The 16,349-nt window shown below is 38.8% G+C and overlaps 1 protein-coding gene across 1 annotated transcript in view; it reads right to left on the bottom strand.

The window, feature by feature from the left end:
• Positions 1-16,349, bottom strand: part of MANBA (mannosidase beta) — a 50,096-nt gene that overhangs the window by 12,114 nt on the left and 21,633 nt on the right. Inside the window, exons 8-14 of the mRNA XM_074147580.1 lie at positions 11,443-11,594; positions 10,209-10,326; positions 7,281-7,367; positions 6,530-6,697; positions 3,701-3,919; positions 2,239-2,403; positions 345-489 (exon numbers count right to left, since the gene is read on the bottom strand). Of these exons, the coding sequence (XP_074003681.1) occupies positions 345-489; positions 2,239-2,403; positions 3,701-3,919; positions 6,530-6,697; positions 7,281-7,367; positions 10,209-10,326; positions 11,443-11,594 (1,054 nt within the window). The remainder of the gene's footprint in view (positions 1-344; positions 490-2,238; positions 2,404-3,700; positions 3,920-6,529; positions 6,698-7,280; positions 7,368-10,208; positions 10,327-11,442; positions 11,595-16,349) is intronic.

The raw sequence follows: 16,349 nt of genomic DNA, 5'->3' as shown, positions 1-16,349 counted from the left end.
AATATTTTTAAGAAATGAGGAGTTACATACGATTTTAACTTCTCTAAACTAAACCTTGCTGAAAGAGCTGGTGGCTGCTAAATCTGAACTTAAACAGCAAAACTTCCATAGGAAAGGAATTGCTTTGTTCTTTACCCTCTTCGACTTCCACAGACTATTAGGATGAACCTGAAAAACACGTTTTTGGAAAGCATTTCTAAAGGATGGACAGAAACATGTTCAAAGTTGGCAAAGTTGTCCAAGAGAGAAAGCAGAGCCCTACTTCTTATTTTGATACTTCCAGATGAGCAAAACAAAACAAGACTGACAGTTGGTGCTTTTTACCAGACTGTCACAAAACTTACCCAAGGAAGCCCATGAAGGTGCCTGCCAAATGTCATTGAGTTGCCAGTACAGAGCTCCCATTGTGTGTCCTTCTCCCTTGATTATTTCACTTTGACTAAAGCGATAGAATTCAGTCTCTGTCTTTATACACTGAGCCTGCATCACCTTAGTCAACAAACACATAAAAAAAGATTTTTTTTGGTGTATTGCATTTTGTAATTAACTTTCCTTTCAAAGCATGTGTGTATATATTAACATATAACACAGACTTCACAGCAACGGCACATAACTTCAAACTTGAGTCTTCAAGATATACACCTGCAGTGCAGTAGGCTCTGCTTGAATGAGATCTATTCCCAGCAGCTCCCAACAGCTTTACAAGCAATATCTTTAGAGAAACGCTGAGGGGGGCCACTTCCTGCCTTCCATCCAGTGAAGATCACTGGGCAGCAGAGTCTTTGAAAGGCAAATGGAAGACAAGGGAAAGAAAAATCAATTTAAATTTATTTTTTTAAATAATGTAAGTAAAACCCCCAAGAACTGCAAAATGGCGTTACGCTGCACTACCTCCAGTATACGTTACTATGATGTCCACATCCCTATATTCAGAACATATAAGACACATGCCCAGTATACAGTCAAAATCATGCATTGAAAGAGCAACCTTTTTTCACCTGGACTCCCACTTCTCCTCTCCTTCCCCACTTTGTCTTTAAAAAACACTTTTCAGAAATTCTCATTGGCCAAGTTCTCAATAGAACCCAAACAGCCTGCTACTTTCTTCACAAAGTATATGTCTAAGCTAGGGAGATAGTAATAGAAAGTCTCAAAAAAAGGAAAAAGTTAGTCTTTAGCTCAAAAGGTAAAGATAACACTTCTAGTTAACCATGAGAGGCAAGTTTACTCTCCTTATCCTTTTTGCTATCCTTATTTCAGTACTCTTAAGTTGTTTAACCTGTTAATAAGGCCCTGACAGACTTAACCCTGCAGGAACTCTCATGGCTTTTTGATTCAGTTTTTTTTGCACAAGTTTTAGCCCTGTTTTCTATTTCACAGCATCACCTAATCCTTGTTCTCTTGTCATCAGTACCTAAAGTTCTCCAGCTGTTTTGTTTTTATATAAAACTTGCTGACAGCAGCTCTCAAACATTAAGAGTTAGTGAACGTACATTCCCATCAAGAGTGTTTCAGAAACTCCTGGAACACTACAAAAAGTAACAGCACTTCAAACTTGCCTAATAGCATTAAAAAGTCCCTTAACATCATTTAGAAGTCACATAGAAATCACAAAGAAACAAGCATGAGGTAAACTACTACAGATGAAGAGCAAAATACACCCCACTGATTTGAAAAAAAAAAATGATCTAAAATATCAATATCTGAATACATAACAAAATAAAAGCTACTAATAATTTCATCCATAGACAACTGCATTCTCTAGAAACAATCTTGTTTCAAAAGCTCATATATTCCTTGTGGCAAAAAACAAAGCAGTGAGCCTACAGCGGTCATCTGGAACAGGGAGGAACAGTGTAGCACTAAGAATAATGGCGTACCAGGGAAGACCAGCTCACCCCTGCATTCCCAGCCAGCTTCATCAGTGGGCCCAGCTGGGGACAGGGACCAAGGCAACACACACAACCAGACATTCTCCCAATCGAGCCAGTTTCTGGGAAATTCTCTTGAGAAGTATTCCAGCCCTTCTATAATGAAAATTGGAGTCTGTCTCCAATAAACGAGAGACAAGCTAGTTCCAAATTAAACTAGACTCTCTCCAATGCTTCAGTGCAGAAACGTTCTGTATGACTGAACACTCTGAACACTACCTAACAGGATAGGCCCAGTTTTAACTGCTGGCAGTATCTAATGGACCGAGTATTAACAGCTACTTTGTATCTAAGACATCGCTGTTACCTGAGTGAGGTAAATCATATATTTGAACTTCTTTACGGGATCTGTGCTCTGAGGAAGCTTGAAATGATGTCCAATCTGTTGGAGCATCTGATCGTTGCCATTTTCATGGTGTTGTCGATGGAGAGAAAAATTGCTGGTATAGGACCAGTCCTCAGTGGAGGAAATCTTTCAAAAACCACAAATGTAAAAGATTGGAATGAAAAGGCAAAACATGCATTTAATGACTGACAGGATATTCAGGAAAGGATATCCATTACAGCCTGCTGACATCATCCAAACCTTTAGAGTTGGTAGTATATTTCTGTAGTGCCTCATGCAGTCATGCAAGGATTTTGAATCAATAACAACCTTTGCTTATACTCCTTGTACAAATAAATGAACACGGACATTGCTGTTGAACCCAGAAGAGCTCAGTGACATTTAACTTATTTGTCCTAAAGTTCAGTTTGGCCAAGGGGCCTCAGAGGTTTGCTTGCATTCATAGCAAATCAGGAACACCCCAGATTAAGATGGAAGAACGTGCTTCAGTCAAACACGTTTAGGCATAAGTTACAGAAGTTAGAATGGCTATAAATTCTAATAATGTGTACATTTTCAAAACCTGCCTCTGAAAACAAATGATCATAAACAGGTTTTTTCAACTAAGGACAACAATGCAGCATATCTCATGTAGTTATTATTGTCAAGCTTTCATTATAATTACAACCTCTATAAAATCTTTTTATTTAAATCTGTTCCTCTTTAGGCTGGATTGAGTATTTTTCATTGTTATTAATATGGATGAATGTACTGATTATGTCTCAGATAATATACTTTGCCCAACAAATTGAAAGGAACATTCTGAACTCCTTTTAGTTGCATGCATGAGTATCAACATGATACTCATCTCTCTGAACAAACGGACAAACAGCGTGATATGTCTCTGCTTCAACTGGATAAATAAGATAGAATATACAATAGCTAAATTTAACAGGAGACAAAACCAAATCCTGCTATGTGCAATATATAAACAAATTACTTAAGTAAAAGAAATTGGTAAAAATTATAAAAATCAATACATTTTAGAATTCAGCACAATTTGGCATTTGTCATGTTCCTTCTATTTCTAAATGAATACATATCCTTAGACACAGCAAAAAGAAACAGATGTTAGGCAATCATTACTAAGCTATATAGTAAATAGAATTAATATTAAAATTAATGGTCTCATAATAGTCTCTCATCTAAACTTGGTTCCTCTTGCAGCATCAAAATAAATATATTGAACGCTGAGGAGGGAAACAGTCCAGTTTCACCCCCTCCCTCCACACCAGCACATACCCCTATCCCACCTCTGCCGTACCACACCTACCAGTGTATTATCCCAACTACAGTTCAGGTGCTGTAGTCTGTTGGGAAGAGACTCATTGCCCTCACTAAATCAGAGCAGAGGCGACAGTAACGTGTGGAAACCTAGCCTTACCTTTTTAATTGTACTGAAGGAAGGCCAGGATTGAAATCCATATTCTGAAGCAAAGCGAGTTTTAGGATACACTGTCCAGTTCCAGCAGTCATTGCTGTAGTCATAAAAGTGAGTGTCACCATAATGGGTATCGTAAGGATTCTGGGAGACCCAACCTTCTTTAACTGACTCCAAGCCATTGGTGGGACTGGATGCAACAAAAGGACGACTTTTATCTTCCTGGGATTTAAAAAAAACAAAACAAAAACAACCTCCTCACAAAGTGATTGGCTTTTATCATCTGAATATGTAGACCACATTTTGAAAAGCAGGGGGAGGGCAGGGAGAACATGCTTTTCCCAAATTTCTGAGTCATCACCTACAAAACATTCCCCTTTGTGTCCCAACATTCATCACCTTTACTTGCTTAATTAGCATCTTAATGTTTCTGGAGGACAGCTGGGCATGATATTGCTTGCTCTGCTGTTCTAAGGGATTCTCTCCTCACATCAAGAGATTTTCTATCTTTATATGCTTCTAAATTCTTAATGAAAGCTATTTAAAGTGTGCCTTGGGAAAAATAAACTCGAGGAACATTAATATTTGAGTACTGTGACTTCTTTATGGAAAATCATTACTTTTGCAGTGTTTTTGCAGGAATAAGGCCATGATTTTCCCCTTCCTTATTAAGTAGTCACCTAAATTTAGTCCTAACAAAGCCAAGGCATTCTACTAATGCTTGCATGGTAGCATTACAGATTATTGTCATTTTGGCTGGCTCTGCATGTTAAGATAGATGAAGCTATAAGAACGATTACATTTCAAATTGTTCAGAGCTGCCTTTATTTATAGCCTCAGTAGATTTAGTATACTAAATCTTTTAGCAGTACCCTACAAAGTACTGAAGGAATCCTTTTGCAGGTATAATTCATTTAGCACCCTACTTGAGTAAAATAGAGTCTCGAGTTAGTTACCAGTCACAAGTTAGAGCAATTGGCTCCAATACAGAAAAGCACTTAGACATGTGCTTCATTTTAAGAAATGGTCCTGTTCCCCCCCCCTTTTTTTTTTTGACATGAGTAATTAATAATTAACTGAAACAATTTACTACAGGATATCCTGTATTCCCTGAAGTCTTTAGCTCAAGTTTAGAAGTCTTTTTAAGTTACACATTCTAGTACTGCTAGTCGCTACAGGTTTCCTCAGCTGCTTTGTATTACACAGGACCTGAAATTATTTCACTGTATGGTTCCTTCTGGTGGTCAAAATAATTATTCTATGGGTTTAAAATAAAAGAGGGTCCATCCGGGACAGCAATGCTGCACAAGTGAGTTGTAACTAAAAAACAGTATCAAGCCAGAACACCTCACCTCTCTACACGTCCTGGCCATCCAACTCACATAGGTAATCACAGAAACACCACAGCATACCTTTACAAACAACTCAAAACCTAACTGAAATACAGAAATCTAGAATCAAGATGTTAAGCAGGAATATAAGACACCATTACCATTTAAATGCGTAACTGCCCTCAAGAGGGAGACCCTTTTCAGCAGGTTCTTTCAAACCTGGCCTCATTTTTATTGTTTTCTCTATCTCAACTTCTCCAGTAGAAAGGTATTCTAAATTCTCAAAGTACAACTACTCTGACAGTGCCAGTAGCCTCCAATAACAAGCAATAATACTGCTGTCACCTACACACTGAGTGCCTCTCTTAGCAAAGGGAAACTTCAGTTTATAAACTGCATACTATGAAATATATCTCATCCTGAAATGGACAGAGATAAGACTACAATTATCATACCCTAAAGTCAATAAGATAATGCTGTACAAGGGATAACTGGGTAGGAAAAGGCCACTAGCAATTTTAGGTTAACATAAACTCACACTCTTGTTGAAGAGGAAAGTTCTGACCAGACAAAATTGCAACATTTTGTCTGTTAGCCAACAGGGGAGTTAAGAATACTCACCTGTGGTTTGAGCATTGTTTGTTAATCCCTATACAGTTATGCAACATCAATTGGGACTTTTAAATCAATTTCACTCTACATACATAAAAGTTAGTTAAAAGCAGATTCCATTAAATAATGAAGAACTGCAATATCTCTAGCAGAAGAAATAAAAATACAAAAGCTGCACAAAATGGGTAGACTTCATCACAGGTTCCAGGTGCTTCTGGTCTGCATGTGCACAGTTCAAGTCTTATCTCAAAATATTTTATTTTGCATTCATATATTGTGAAATACCTTTAGTCTGTTTTTCAAAAAGACATAATATAATGACTAGACAGCATGAGGACAATGCCTAGCATAGCTTTTGTTTAACCTCCTTAAGCCAAAAATCTTAGATAGTGGAAGAGCACCCTGAAGAAATAACACCTTCATGACTTTCTTCAACTGCTACTAAAAGGCCTGATATTTGTTAAATCCTTCTTAGAGTATCCTTCAACAAAATCAGGACAAAGGAAATCTAATCATCTAGATTAATTAATTAACGGGCAAGTTAATTTTTGTCCACTGGAAATGAAGGCATTTCTGGAGGTATTAAAAATAGGAAGGAAAAAAGAAACAAGATCCACTACATTTTCAGGTCTTCAAAGGAAGACACATCACAAGGTGTTAAAGAGGTAAGTAATTTTTTGGTTTGTTTTACTTTGAGGGTAAGCCTTGAGTTTAGAGACTTATTTAAAAGAGCTTGGAAAGTGCATTTCCTCAGAAATACGGTGTTTTTTCATTTCCCAAAAGGATTTTAAAACAAACAAACAAAAAAGAAACCCCAGGTTGTTCAAACTGCAAACATTAAAACCTTTTGCCAAGCCATATGCCCCTAGAGTTTCTTGGGATCACTTACAGCAAGAACTATTTCTTGGATATTCTTCACATAAAGCATCACGTAGTCTTTGATATAGACTTCTCTGTCGGCATAAGGTATGGAGAACCAATTGGTTGCAATTGCTGCTTCATTTTCATTGTTACCACTCCACAGAATAATTGATGGATGGGATTTTAAACGCCTTACCTGAAATACAAGTTACAGTTTCAGAAGTCAAACAAAATTACTTCTCTTAAAGTAAAAAAATATATAATCACTTTATTACTGCTTGAATTACAAATCCACATGCATATTACGTATGCCAAGCCTACAATTCCTGTTTTTATTCATACTGTTTACTACTCCCTCAGCTCTCCACCAAGCTCAAACTTTGTAATATACGTCTACAGAGGGGCAAACTTTTAATATGCTGACATATATCCACCATATACACACGCATACCTCCATCCCCATCTACTCAGCCACATATGAAGGGCAAATTCTGTGCTAATGGGTGCTGTAATCATTAGTTCTTACTCTCAGTGAATGCTCTTAAACATCCTTTAGAAGGGGGCAGTTTGGACATGAGGAAGGCCTGTACCTCTGCTTGACTGACTACTCCTCCAAGCAAGTTAAAGAGGATTTAGCAAGGTTACATTTTGTGTCTGCTACATAAAGGTACACTAACAAACACTTCCAAATAAGAATTTTTAGAAAGCTAACTTATACAGTCAGTCAATCAAAAATAGGGACTGGGAAATAGAGCTTCAACAACACACGGACAACATACCTGATGAGAAACTTCTGCTCTTACAGATTCTAAATAATTCTGATCAGTTGGGTATAGTGCACATGCAAACATAAAATCCTGCCAAATCTACAGGGAAAAGGAAAGAAAATACAAAAAGAAAATCTGTTAGCAGATAATTTTTACATACTTGAGAAATATATGGTTATTGGGATGCACAATCCTTTGCTAAGGCAGAAGTTATTTATCTCAAAAAGAATTAAACTGAAGTGTTCTATTTGTTATTCTTGGAAAGTACCACCAAAACAACCACTTCCTCCACAGGGTTCAGTATGTGCATACTCCACTGGGGCTTTCCTCAACATCAGAGTTACAAAATATTTATCCTTCGGAATCAGATCCCGACAGTCTTCACTGACGAATGGAATATTGCTCAGTAAATGGGGTTTCAGTGGAATAATTAGAACACATGCACTGCTCAAATGTGAACATGGGGCAATCTCCAGCTGAACAGAACTGTTTTGTATTTATTACTTTGCAGGTGTAACACCAAATACCTATTACTTATTTAAAAAGAGACAGTAATTCTTCTGACATGGTATCAAGCACAGTTAACATGTTCAAGTGTACTGGTTAACAAAAGACTTCCATACCAAAAGAGCTGATCTTAAAAAGAGCAAATCCTACCCTGTAAGAGGGGCAGAAACAAACTAGATCTTTTAACAACACAGTGATCTTTCTCTTCAAAGAGAGATAAAGTAGATACCACTAGAGATCAGCAAGCCTTTCAATTCAACAATGAACTCCATTTGTAACTTGAGGGAGAAGTATTACAGAAAAGGGAAAGGAAGAAGCCCAGTGATATGAGTAAGATTTCTTGGTTTCCCTGCTGGCTTTTTTTTTGTTTGTTTGTTTATTTTGTTTTGTTTAAATTGTTGTAACTTAGAGACCACTGATAGACTATGTCAAATGTTAATAGAAAGATCTCTTAAAGCAGCACACTAACCCAAAGGAGTCTGTAGGAGACTATACTTTTCTTAACACCATACTACATAAACAACGGAGAGAGCAGAGCAGCTCCTCATACAATTGCATTTTCCTTGCAGCAAGGACATGCTTTTCCATGACTCTTTCCAGTGTAAATTCCCTAAGAAAGCTGGAGATAGGGAACAGGACAGTGGGAGGCAATGGAACCATTAATAATTGTTACAGTCCTAGCACTGTACAAAAAAAAAGCAAAGCTATTGCTGAAGAATCACTCAGAAACCTTCAGTGACTGTGTAGAGTCAAAACTCTCTATTGAAAGAAACTTTTGCTATTTCCCTCAGTGTGCTATCACTGTTTTTCCTTAAACACAGTTTGACTCTAATGCACTTTTAAGCCTTTGCAAGACCATCAGAAGAAACAAAACTAAAAGCCTCCAGCACCACCCCCTCCAGAATAAGGGTCTGATTTTTTGCATCTACTTGCTATTTTGGCTGCTAAATAAGATCTAAATCTTGCATTGAACACTGTACAGGCACAGATCTAAGTGGCCTACTTAGGTGCCTAGTGTCAAAAATGAAAGAACTGTAAGTGCTCAGAAGCCCTGAAAATCAGGGCACTCATTCAGATGACTAAAATAGATGTAACATTTTATTTTTTTCAAGCACACACAGCAGAAGGCAGCGAGGTATCAATTCTGTTTCTGTGCTTTTTACTCTGTAGAATAAGACGAAACACACTTCTTGGGATTTTAATAACAGATGCACCGTGGCCTTCACTCTTCTAGTCACTATTTCATCAAAACTGCCTCCAAGCTTATATAATCAAATGTACTCATCTAGAATTATCAGAGTTTGCAGCAGGTGTTCCCTTTACAGCTACATTTATACTCAATTATAGCTTGTTCAAAATGGCCCTTTGGATAAGGCCTTCCATGCCTGGCTTCAGGCCAAGTGAAATATTTTTGTTTAAAAAGTTTGAACCAAAAAAACCCCTGACCTTTTCAGCTACTGCTATAAAGGAGAAAATACTTTTAAAGGAAACCAAATCCATTTCCACAGCAGAGAAAAGCACGACTGCCTTCTTTGGTGTTTTGGTAACTCAGAGGTGGCGGAAAGCAAATACAGCAGGCCTTAAATCCTCATTGAGGTCAGATTGCAAGGCCTTTGCTCTCAATCTGGGGCACAGACCCAACACTGAGATTCCTCAGCAGAGCTATACTCACGTGGGTAAACCCTAAACACAGCCACAGGGTCCCACAGTCTGGCTGCTATGGAAAAAAAATACTTGATCTTGTGAATAACTCCCCTCCCATGCACTCCTTGTTTCACAACTATTTTACTGAGTGTTGCAAGTCCCTGTTGACGCCTACAGTCCACAAAAGTTCTTCTGACATGCTCATCATTACAGTGTAAACAACTTCTTCCTGCATTAAGTAACATCACTAGTACCAATCCCTCAGCCATTCATTTCTTCTCTCATTGTTTCCCAAGAGAGTAGGAAATGTAGAACCGGGAGAGAGGTACGGTATATAAAGACGAGAGTTTTGATCTGAAAAGAGATAGAAGACAGGAAGTTAAAGCCACAGTCCTGTCGCTCTGATTTTGGGAAACATAAAGGAGAGGGAGGGAAAAAAGACAGTGGGGAGAAAAGGAAGGGGAAATAAAGGATGGGCTGGGAAGGGAGGTGAGGAACAGACGTTTAGCCTTAGTTGTAAGAGAAATTACAAGCTAGGGTTCTAACATAAAGTCTCCAAAATATCACTTCCATTTTCAACAGACAGCCTAAGTAATCAGGAACAATCGAATTTAATAAATAAATAAATAAATCATGTTGATCTGACTTCTCAGGTCGGTACTCTACCATGTCCTTTGGAAAGATAACTAGAACTTTGGTATTATTTCTCTTATTTTGTTCATTTAGAGTGGATTTTTATTTACAAGTTTTTGTCAGTTTTTAAATATGCGTTCTGTTTATTTTTTTTACCATTATTCCTAGTTCATCGCAAATATTGTAAAATTCATCTTGCTCATATACACCTCCTCCCCAAACCCGAAGTGCATTCATGTTAGCATCTGCTGCAGACTTCAAGAGTAGCCATAATCTGTCAAATACAAAAAGATTTATACAAGTTTTGTGAAACTGTCGCTTCAGAGTTTCTAAGGCTATAAAAAAAAAACCAAAAAAAAAGACAACAAAAAAACCCACCCAAACATTCATCATTAGCAGGCAATCTAAGACTTACAACTCTGATAGAAACCAGACTATTTTGATACCTTCTAAGCCTGCATGTCTGGACAGAGCTCTCAAAAAGCAATTTTTTGTGCAGGAAAAGTTACTTGGTCCTGTTAACACTTACAAAATAAATGAAGTGGCACATGTACATAAGTGCTTTTACAGAAGTATTGGCAGGACCAGCTTTAGAAATATTATATTTTATTCATCAAGTTGCTCTTTTTTCCTTATATGTTACTTGCTTTAAATATCAATCACTTGAAATCAAATTGTCTTTTAAACACATTCAGAAATCTATATTCTCTTCCCGAGTTTCACAATGCATACTGAGAAGTGAGGGAGTAAGTGGTGGAGGAGAAAGACTGAGACTCTCAATCTCATTTTAAGGGAATCAGACACCGTTAAATTTTCATTAATCATGCTGGAAGCCTCTAAATTGCATGTGAATGCACACTGCAGCACACCCTGTTGTCCTTGGTTCCCAAAGTACCCAGAGCTAAGCTTAGTCAAATGTGGCGTGGCTCTCATCCCACCTTCATCTCTGGGATGCTATGGCATTGAAATCTAGGAAGCCTGGACCAAAGGGGGAAAAAGGGGGAGAGGCTGGTTATGTACTTATGTGTCCCCGCATGAGATGGGTTAGGACATGGCTGAAGTGCACTTTTTCTGAGTACCACTGAATGTGTCCCAGGCAACAGGACCAAACAGCTTGAGGATCATCCCTAAAACACCTAAAAGACCAGTAACCTGTGGACAGCGACCAACCACCTACCCATCACTTACTGCACTTACATGCCTTGAACTTCACTCAAATCTGTTGAGGTTAATTAAGCCCTAATTGTGAGGCCTCCAACCCACAACAATTAGTGTCCAACCCTGAGAGGAGTTCCACCCCCCAATGCCACCCTTTGATAGAAGGAGGATAGAGAATCAGGAAAGGGAAAACATGATCTTTTCTCCTTAGAGAACATCAAACGTGGCTTACGTGTCATAGGTCACTCTGTCCTGGAAAGAATCTGCTGGAATCCAGTTTGAGCCCTTCATGAAAATGGGTCGGCCATTGATTCTGAAGTAAAAACTCAGACCTTCTGAGCCAGGAATAGGCTCCTGAACAAGTTCTACTGTTCGAAAATAGGCCTGTGAAGACAGGAAACTTAGGTTTAAAGCAGACAAAAATAAATTAAAACAAAATAAATCAAGAAAACCATTACAAAATGGATTCAACTGAACACAGCATAGAATTTTGTCAAGAAATCAAAAAACATGGGCTCATCTCTAAATTCCTGCTTGATTAAAACACATTGTAACAGGGCTAAAATAAATTCTTCTGATAAGCTTGTTCACTTTTTAAAGTTACTATCATAGCAAGAGAGAGAGAAAGCACGCACAAACAAGCATGTGTGCACAAGTGTATACATGTATGTAAGAGACAGATGCATGTTTGCTTGCTTGCTGCAGAATTCAGTCAAAAGTTCAGTTGGGGACCAGTGAGAAGAATGCAGTGGTTGCATTAGATCAGGCACACCATTTAATCTGCAATTTTTTCTCCACAGAAGGAGACTGCAGGAGCTCAACTGTAAGTCTTGTCCCCGAATGCCTAGCTTCGGGCTCATTCGATAAAAGCAAAATCTTCTTTTCCTGCCCTTAAATGATACCTTTTTAATAGGCGTAGCAATTTAAGAAACAAAGATATGCATGCAAACATAAATGCTGGTTTGGAAGCAAAGGGCCCTCTGGCCATCACAGCTGTGTTTGAACAGTATGATCAGCAATAAGGTTTCAGAGAGACCAGTTCAGCTAAATAACCACTAACTCTGTGTAAGTTATTAACGGTCATTCCAGACAAAAGCACATATCAAACAGAAGCCAAACTTTTACAGCTACCCTTTCAGCCTAATATCTGGTATTGTGTACTGCAGACACTGAAAAAAGAAAACAATCCTCCTTCCTGCTGCAGTTGAAAGAAGAGTTCTCAAGAAATCATTATGGACATTTTCTAGGACTTTATTTCAGTAAAAGCAACAATGCTGTTCTGAGGGGTATCCTGATGGCACTGCCATAAACACAGGCAATTCCACAGTCATGAGAGAGTCCTAAGTTGACTGCAATAATTCTTTGCACTGACTTCTTATTTGTAGAGGCGTCTTCCCCACCTGCCATGGGGCAGATGTAGAGCAGCTGCCGTGTTAGGCTCCTGCACAGCTGCAAATTGTTGCAGAAAATATAGCTTTCAGGGAGGTTTTAGACTTTTTTTTTCCTGCATCCTTATTCCTGTTCAACTCATCTAGGCCAGGAAGAAAACTCTTTTTCTTTCTGGTACCTGTTGCTCATTGTCATAGGAAGGTAATTGGGAAATTAAATAAAGTGAACGAAAGCTAATAGCAAATTTCAGCCAACTCACCCCAAGCAACAACTTTGGGTCAGGAGGGCAGGAACCTTGTTTTTTTCTAGGCTACCCCTAAGATAGCAACCACTTCTCCCTCAGATAACTATTTGCTATACCATGTAGAGTACAGCCTGTTCTCTCTCTGCCACAAGCTACAGTTGAGACAAGTATCTGTCAGTAAATCAGGCTAAAATTAACCTAGTTAAGTGCAAGTGATATACCTCTTTAAAATAAAATGTAATTCTTTATTTCACCCAGTCAAGGCTGAAGTTCAAATGGGAAATGACTAATCCCACTGTGGGACTGTGTTTTTTAAACTTTCAGCTTATCAGAAATCATAGATAGACAGAAAATTATTTCTAGTGGTAGAGAAGACAATCACTGTTGGGTTTTTTTTTTTGCTTTCTCTTTGGTGCTTCTTAGTTAACTGGACAATTATTAATTGAACACTTGGACAGAGACAATGCACATGACAAACTAGATGCATGAGTGGAGGCCACAGATCACTGATCTCAAACTAAATCCCTCGGCATCACGGCAATGACCAAAACATAGAAAATGAATGACTCAAAAAATGGGACTTGCTCCTGGAGCAAAACTGTAAAACACTACAGGACTTGGGGCAACAGTGGCAAGTGGGGCTCAGCATCATACCACTAAAGAAATTCCCAGATAGAGAAAAACTACAAAGTCAGACCTCTGAGAGGACACTTCGGACTCTCTGTCCAATGCTTCTGTGTGCATACATGTGCTGAGGAAAGTGGGCCCTGCCTGTTTTCTTCTGTGATCCCATTGTGCACTGAGTTGGTTGAATATAGACCAGCGTGATGAACCTAGGACAAGACTCTTACACCCATTCCTAGAATTTTGCAGATTTATTTTAATACGAGAAGTTGAATTAAAAAAAATAACCAATATTTCATACAACTTTTATGGTTACCCTAACTACTGAAAGCTACAAAACAAAAACTACATTATGAGTACTACACTAGCAAAAAAGTTCTGACCTTCCTACAGTGAATTCAATCACTTAGAGAAAAACTCCTCAGTCTCCAGTATAGCTCTTTTTTGTGGGACAAAATGGAATGGGATTTATAGTTGGGGCTCCCAAAGTATTTGGGAGGCCCTCTTAATGGATGTCATCAGGCAGGTTGGGACTGTCTCAGAATGCATTTGTAATGGAGTATTTATGTTACTAACAGAAGTAACGGGATACTGCTTTATTCATATTCAAGTGGAACTCATGCAACTGGCCAAATCTGAGACAATCCAAGAGGCTGAAACATCCAGCCAGGACCACCCATACAGCAGGAGCAAGAGGAAAAGCTCTTCAGCCCCATCTCATATTCCCAGGCCTCCAGGGTTCAGTGCTTTTGTGTTCCTGCTCCATTGCTCCCCAGGGGCCCACGCAGTAACACAGCACCTCTTCCTGTTCCTACAGCAGCTTATTTCTGCCTTCTAGGGTAAAAGAAGGGCAGGGGGAGACAACTAGCATCTGGCATGCTTGGTTGCATGCCTTTCTGGCTACTGAGACCCTGACCTTGAAATTTGTCTGGTAGACCTTGCTGCCTGAGGACTGAACATTTCTCACAGTCTTGGAACACGCAGAAGAGGCTCTCTAGCCACCACAGACCAATCAACTGGTTCTGTGCACAATTAAGAAACAGATACCTTTTTGAGTCACATACAAAGGTTGTACACCCAATTAAGTGACCTGTGGATCACATTTGGCATTCCCAGATTCAGCAGTAGGAAGAGTAATGGGGATGAAGATGCCCAGAGCTGAAATAAGATCACAGAACGCCCCAGTGACCTAATAAATTAACACACAGCATGAAAGTGGTGTGAAATCTACAAAGCCAAAAGGAAGGACTTCTGGAAGTCATGCTAAAAGACCTGGGGGGAAAAGAGCGTGTAGAGGGAAGGAGGGAAAGACACTAGAGGTTAAGATCTTCCAAGCACTAAAACAGCCTCATGAAATAAAAAACTCTAATTATAGTGTTGAAGAAATAAGCATACAGAAAGATGGGGAAATAGAATCAAAAAGCAAACAAATGCCTCATGAGACAATGAAAGAGGTAATAAATTCCTCGATGTAGGCATGGCAAGAAGAAAAGCAACTTATCAATAACAAACAGGACTGGACAGACCCTCCCCTCAAGAAAATCAGTTTCATTCTGAGAACTTCTGGCTATGACTTTGTGTCACATTATCCTGAGAAACAAACTGGAAACCAAAGTATTCAAATAGAAAAACAAAACAAAACCAAAACCAAACCTATTCTCTTTTGGTTTTCCGGTACTCTCAACAGGAGTGAGTAGGTACTTCCCTCAGCCAAAGAGGTTCCCAGCACAGCTGGCTAGAGCTCTATAGAGCTCCCCCAAATACATACTGGGAGGCTACCCAGAAATTTTCCCAAAGGATTAGTCAGCGTTTTGGAGACTACTCTAGCATGTCAGAAACCAGAGTAGTTAAAGATAAGGGTTCTGAATCTGACATAAGACTAAGCTGTGTTTTCTCACATATACAGTTCTTGCCCTTTAGTTTTCGCCTGTCCAGAGTTATGTAGATACACATATGGAAACAAACCACTTGTGAAATGTCTTGCCCCTATTTTTTTTTCCTTTTTAAAAAGAGAGGTGGGGAACAGAAATGTATTCCACCTAAATACAGTACTAGGTGGACAACAGAACAGCTTTCAGGAACTATTATCCCTGATTGCATCTCCTGAACTACTCAAAGTTCTTACTAAGCCATATGAATGTTGCTATTCAGTCCTGCTGTCATGAGAGCAAATTGTGCTAGAACTGCATACGGCGCCTTTTTCCACTCATACAGCTCGGGGCAGGGGGTGGTGGTGTGTGTGTCTCTCAGAATCCAAGACAGAACTTCACAGAACACACGAAGGAAGACTAGACTTTACACTATGGATCTGTAAAGGCTTCATATGCTGGTTAATTTATAATGCCCACTATGTGGTGCATTTGCCTTTTTTCCCCCCTGTTTCCCCTTAAGGAGAAAAAAGAAAAAGAGGTTTCTGAAGATCTTTTGTAGACCATGAAGTCCCTCTGATCAAATGCCACAGGGCTCTACGAAATATCCTAATGCAACTACCCAAGTGGAATCAATTAGTTTTCCTATCATTCTGCAGTTTTCACACAGTAACAACAGGCTTTATAGCGGTATTTCCTATAACCAGTTTTTCCAAGCATAATATGTGGTGTTAATTTGGTATGGTTTTTTAATTGATTCAAAATTAAATCACTGATAGTAGTGAAGAATTATTATTATGACTTCATAATCAAACTAAGGGCTAGCCCTATAAAGACTAGGACTCCAGAAGCTACTGCTTTTCATAGGATCTTTCACATGAACAAATGTTACAGCAAATAGCAGTTTAGATATCGGGTGACCAGATTAGTTTCCAGTGAAGCAATACACATAAGAACAACCTAATAAATGTGTAAATTTACTTGATTGTTTCCACATGTTGATGGCATAAGGAG

Source organism: Numenius arquata, chromosome 5 (genome assembly GCF_964106895.1).
Source record: "Numenius arquata chromosome 5, bNumArq3.hap1.1, whole genome shotgun sequence".
NCBI classification, from domain to species: Eukaryota; Metazoa; Chordata; class Aves; order Charadriiformes; family Scolopacidae; genus Numenius; species Numenius arquata.
The sequence above is the reverse complement of the archived record's forward strand: the minus strand, read 5'-3'. Positions and strand labels throughout refer to the sequence as shown.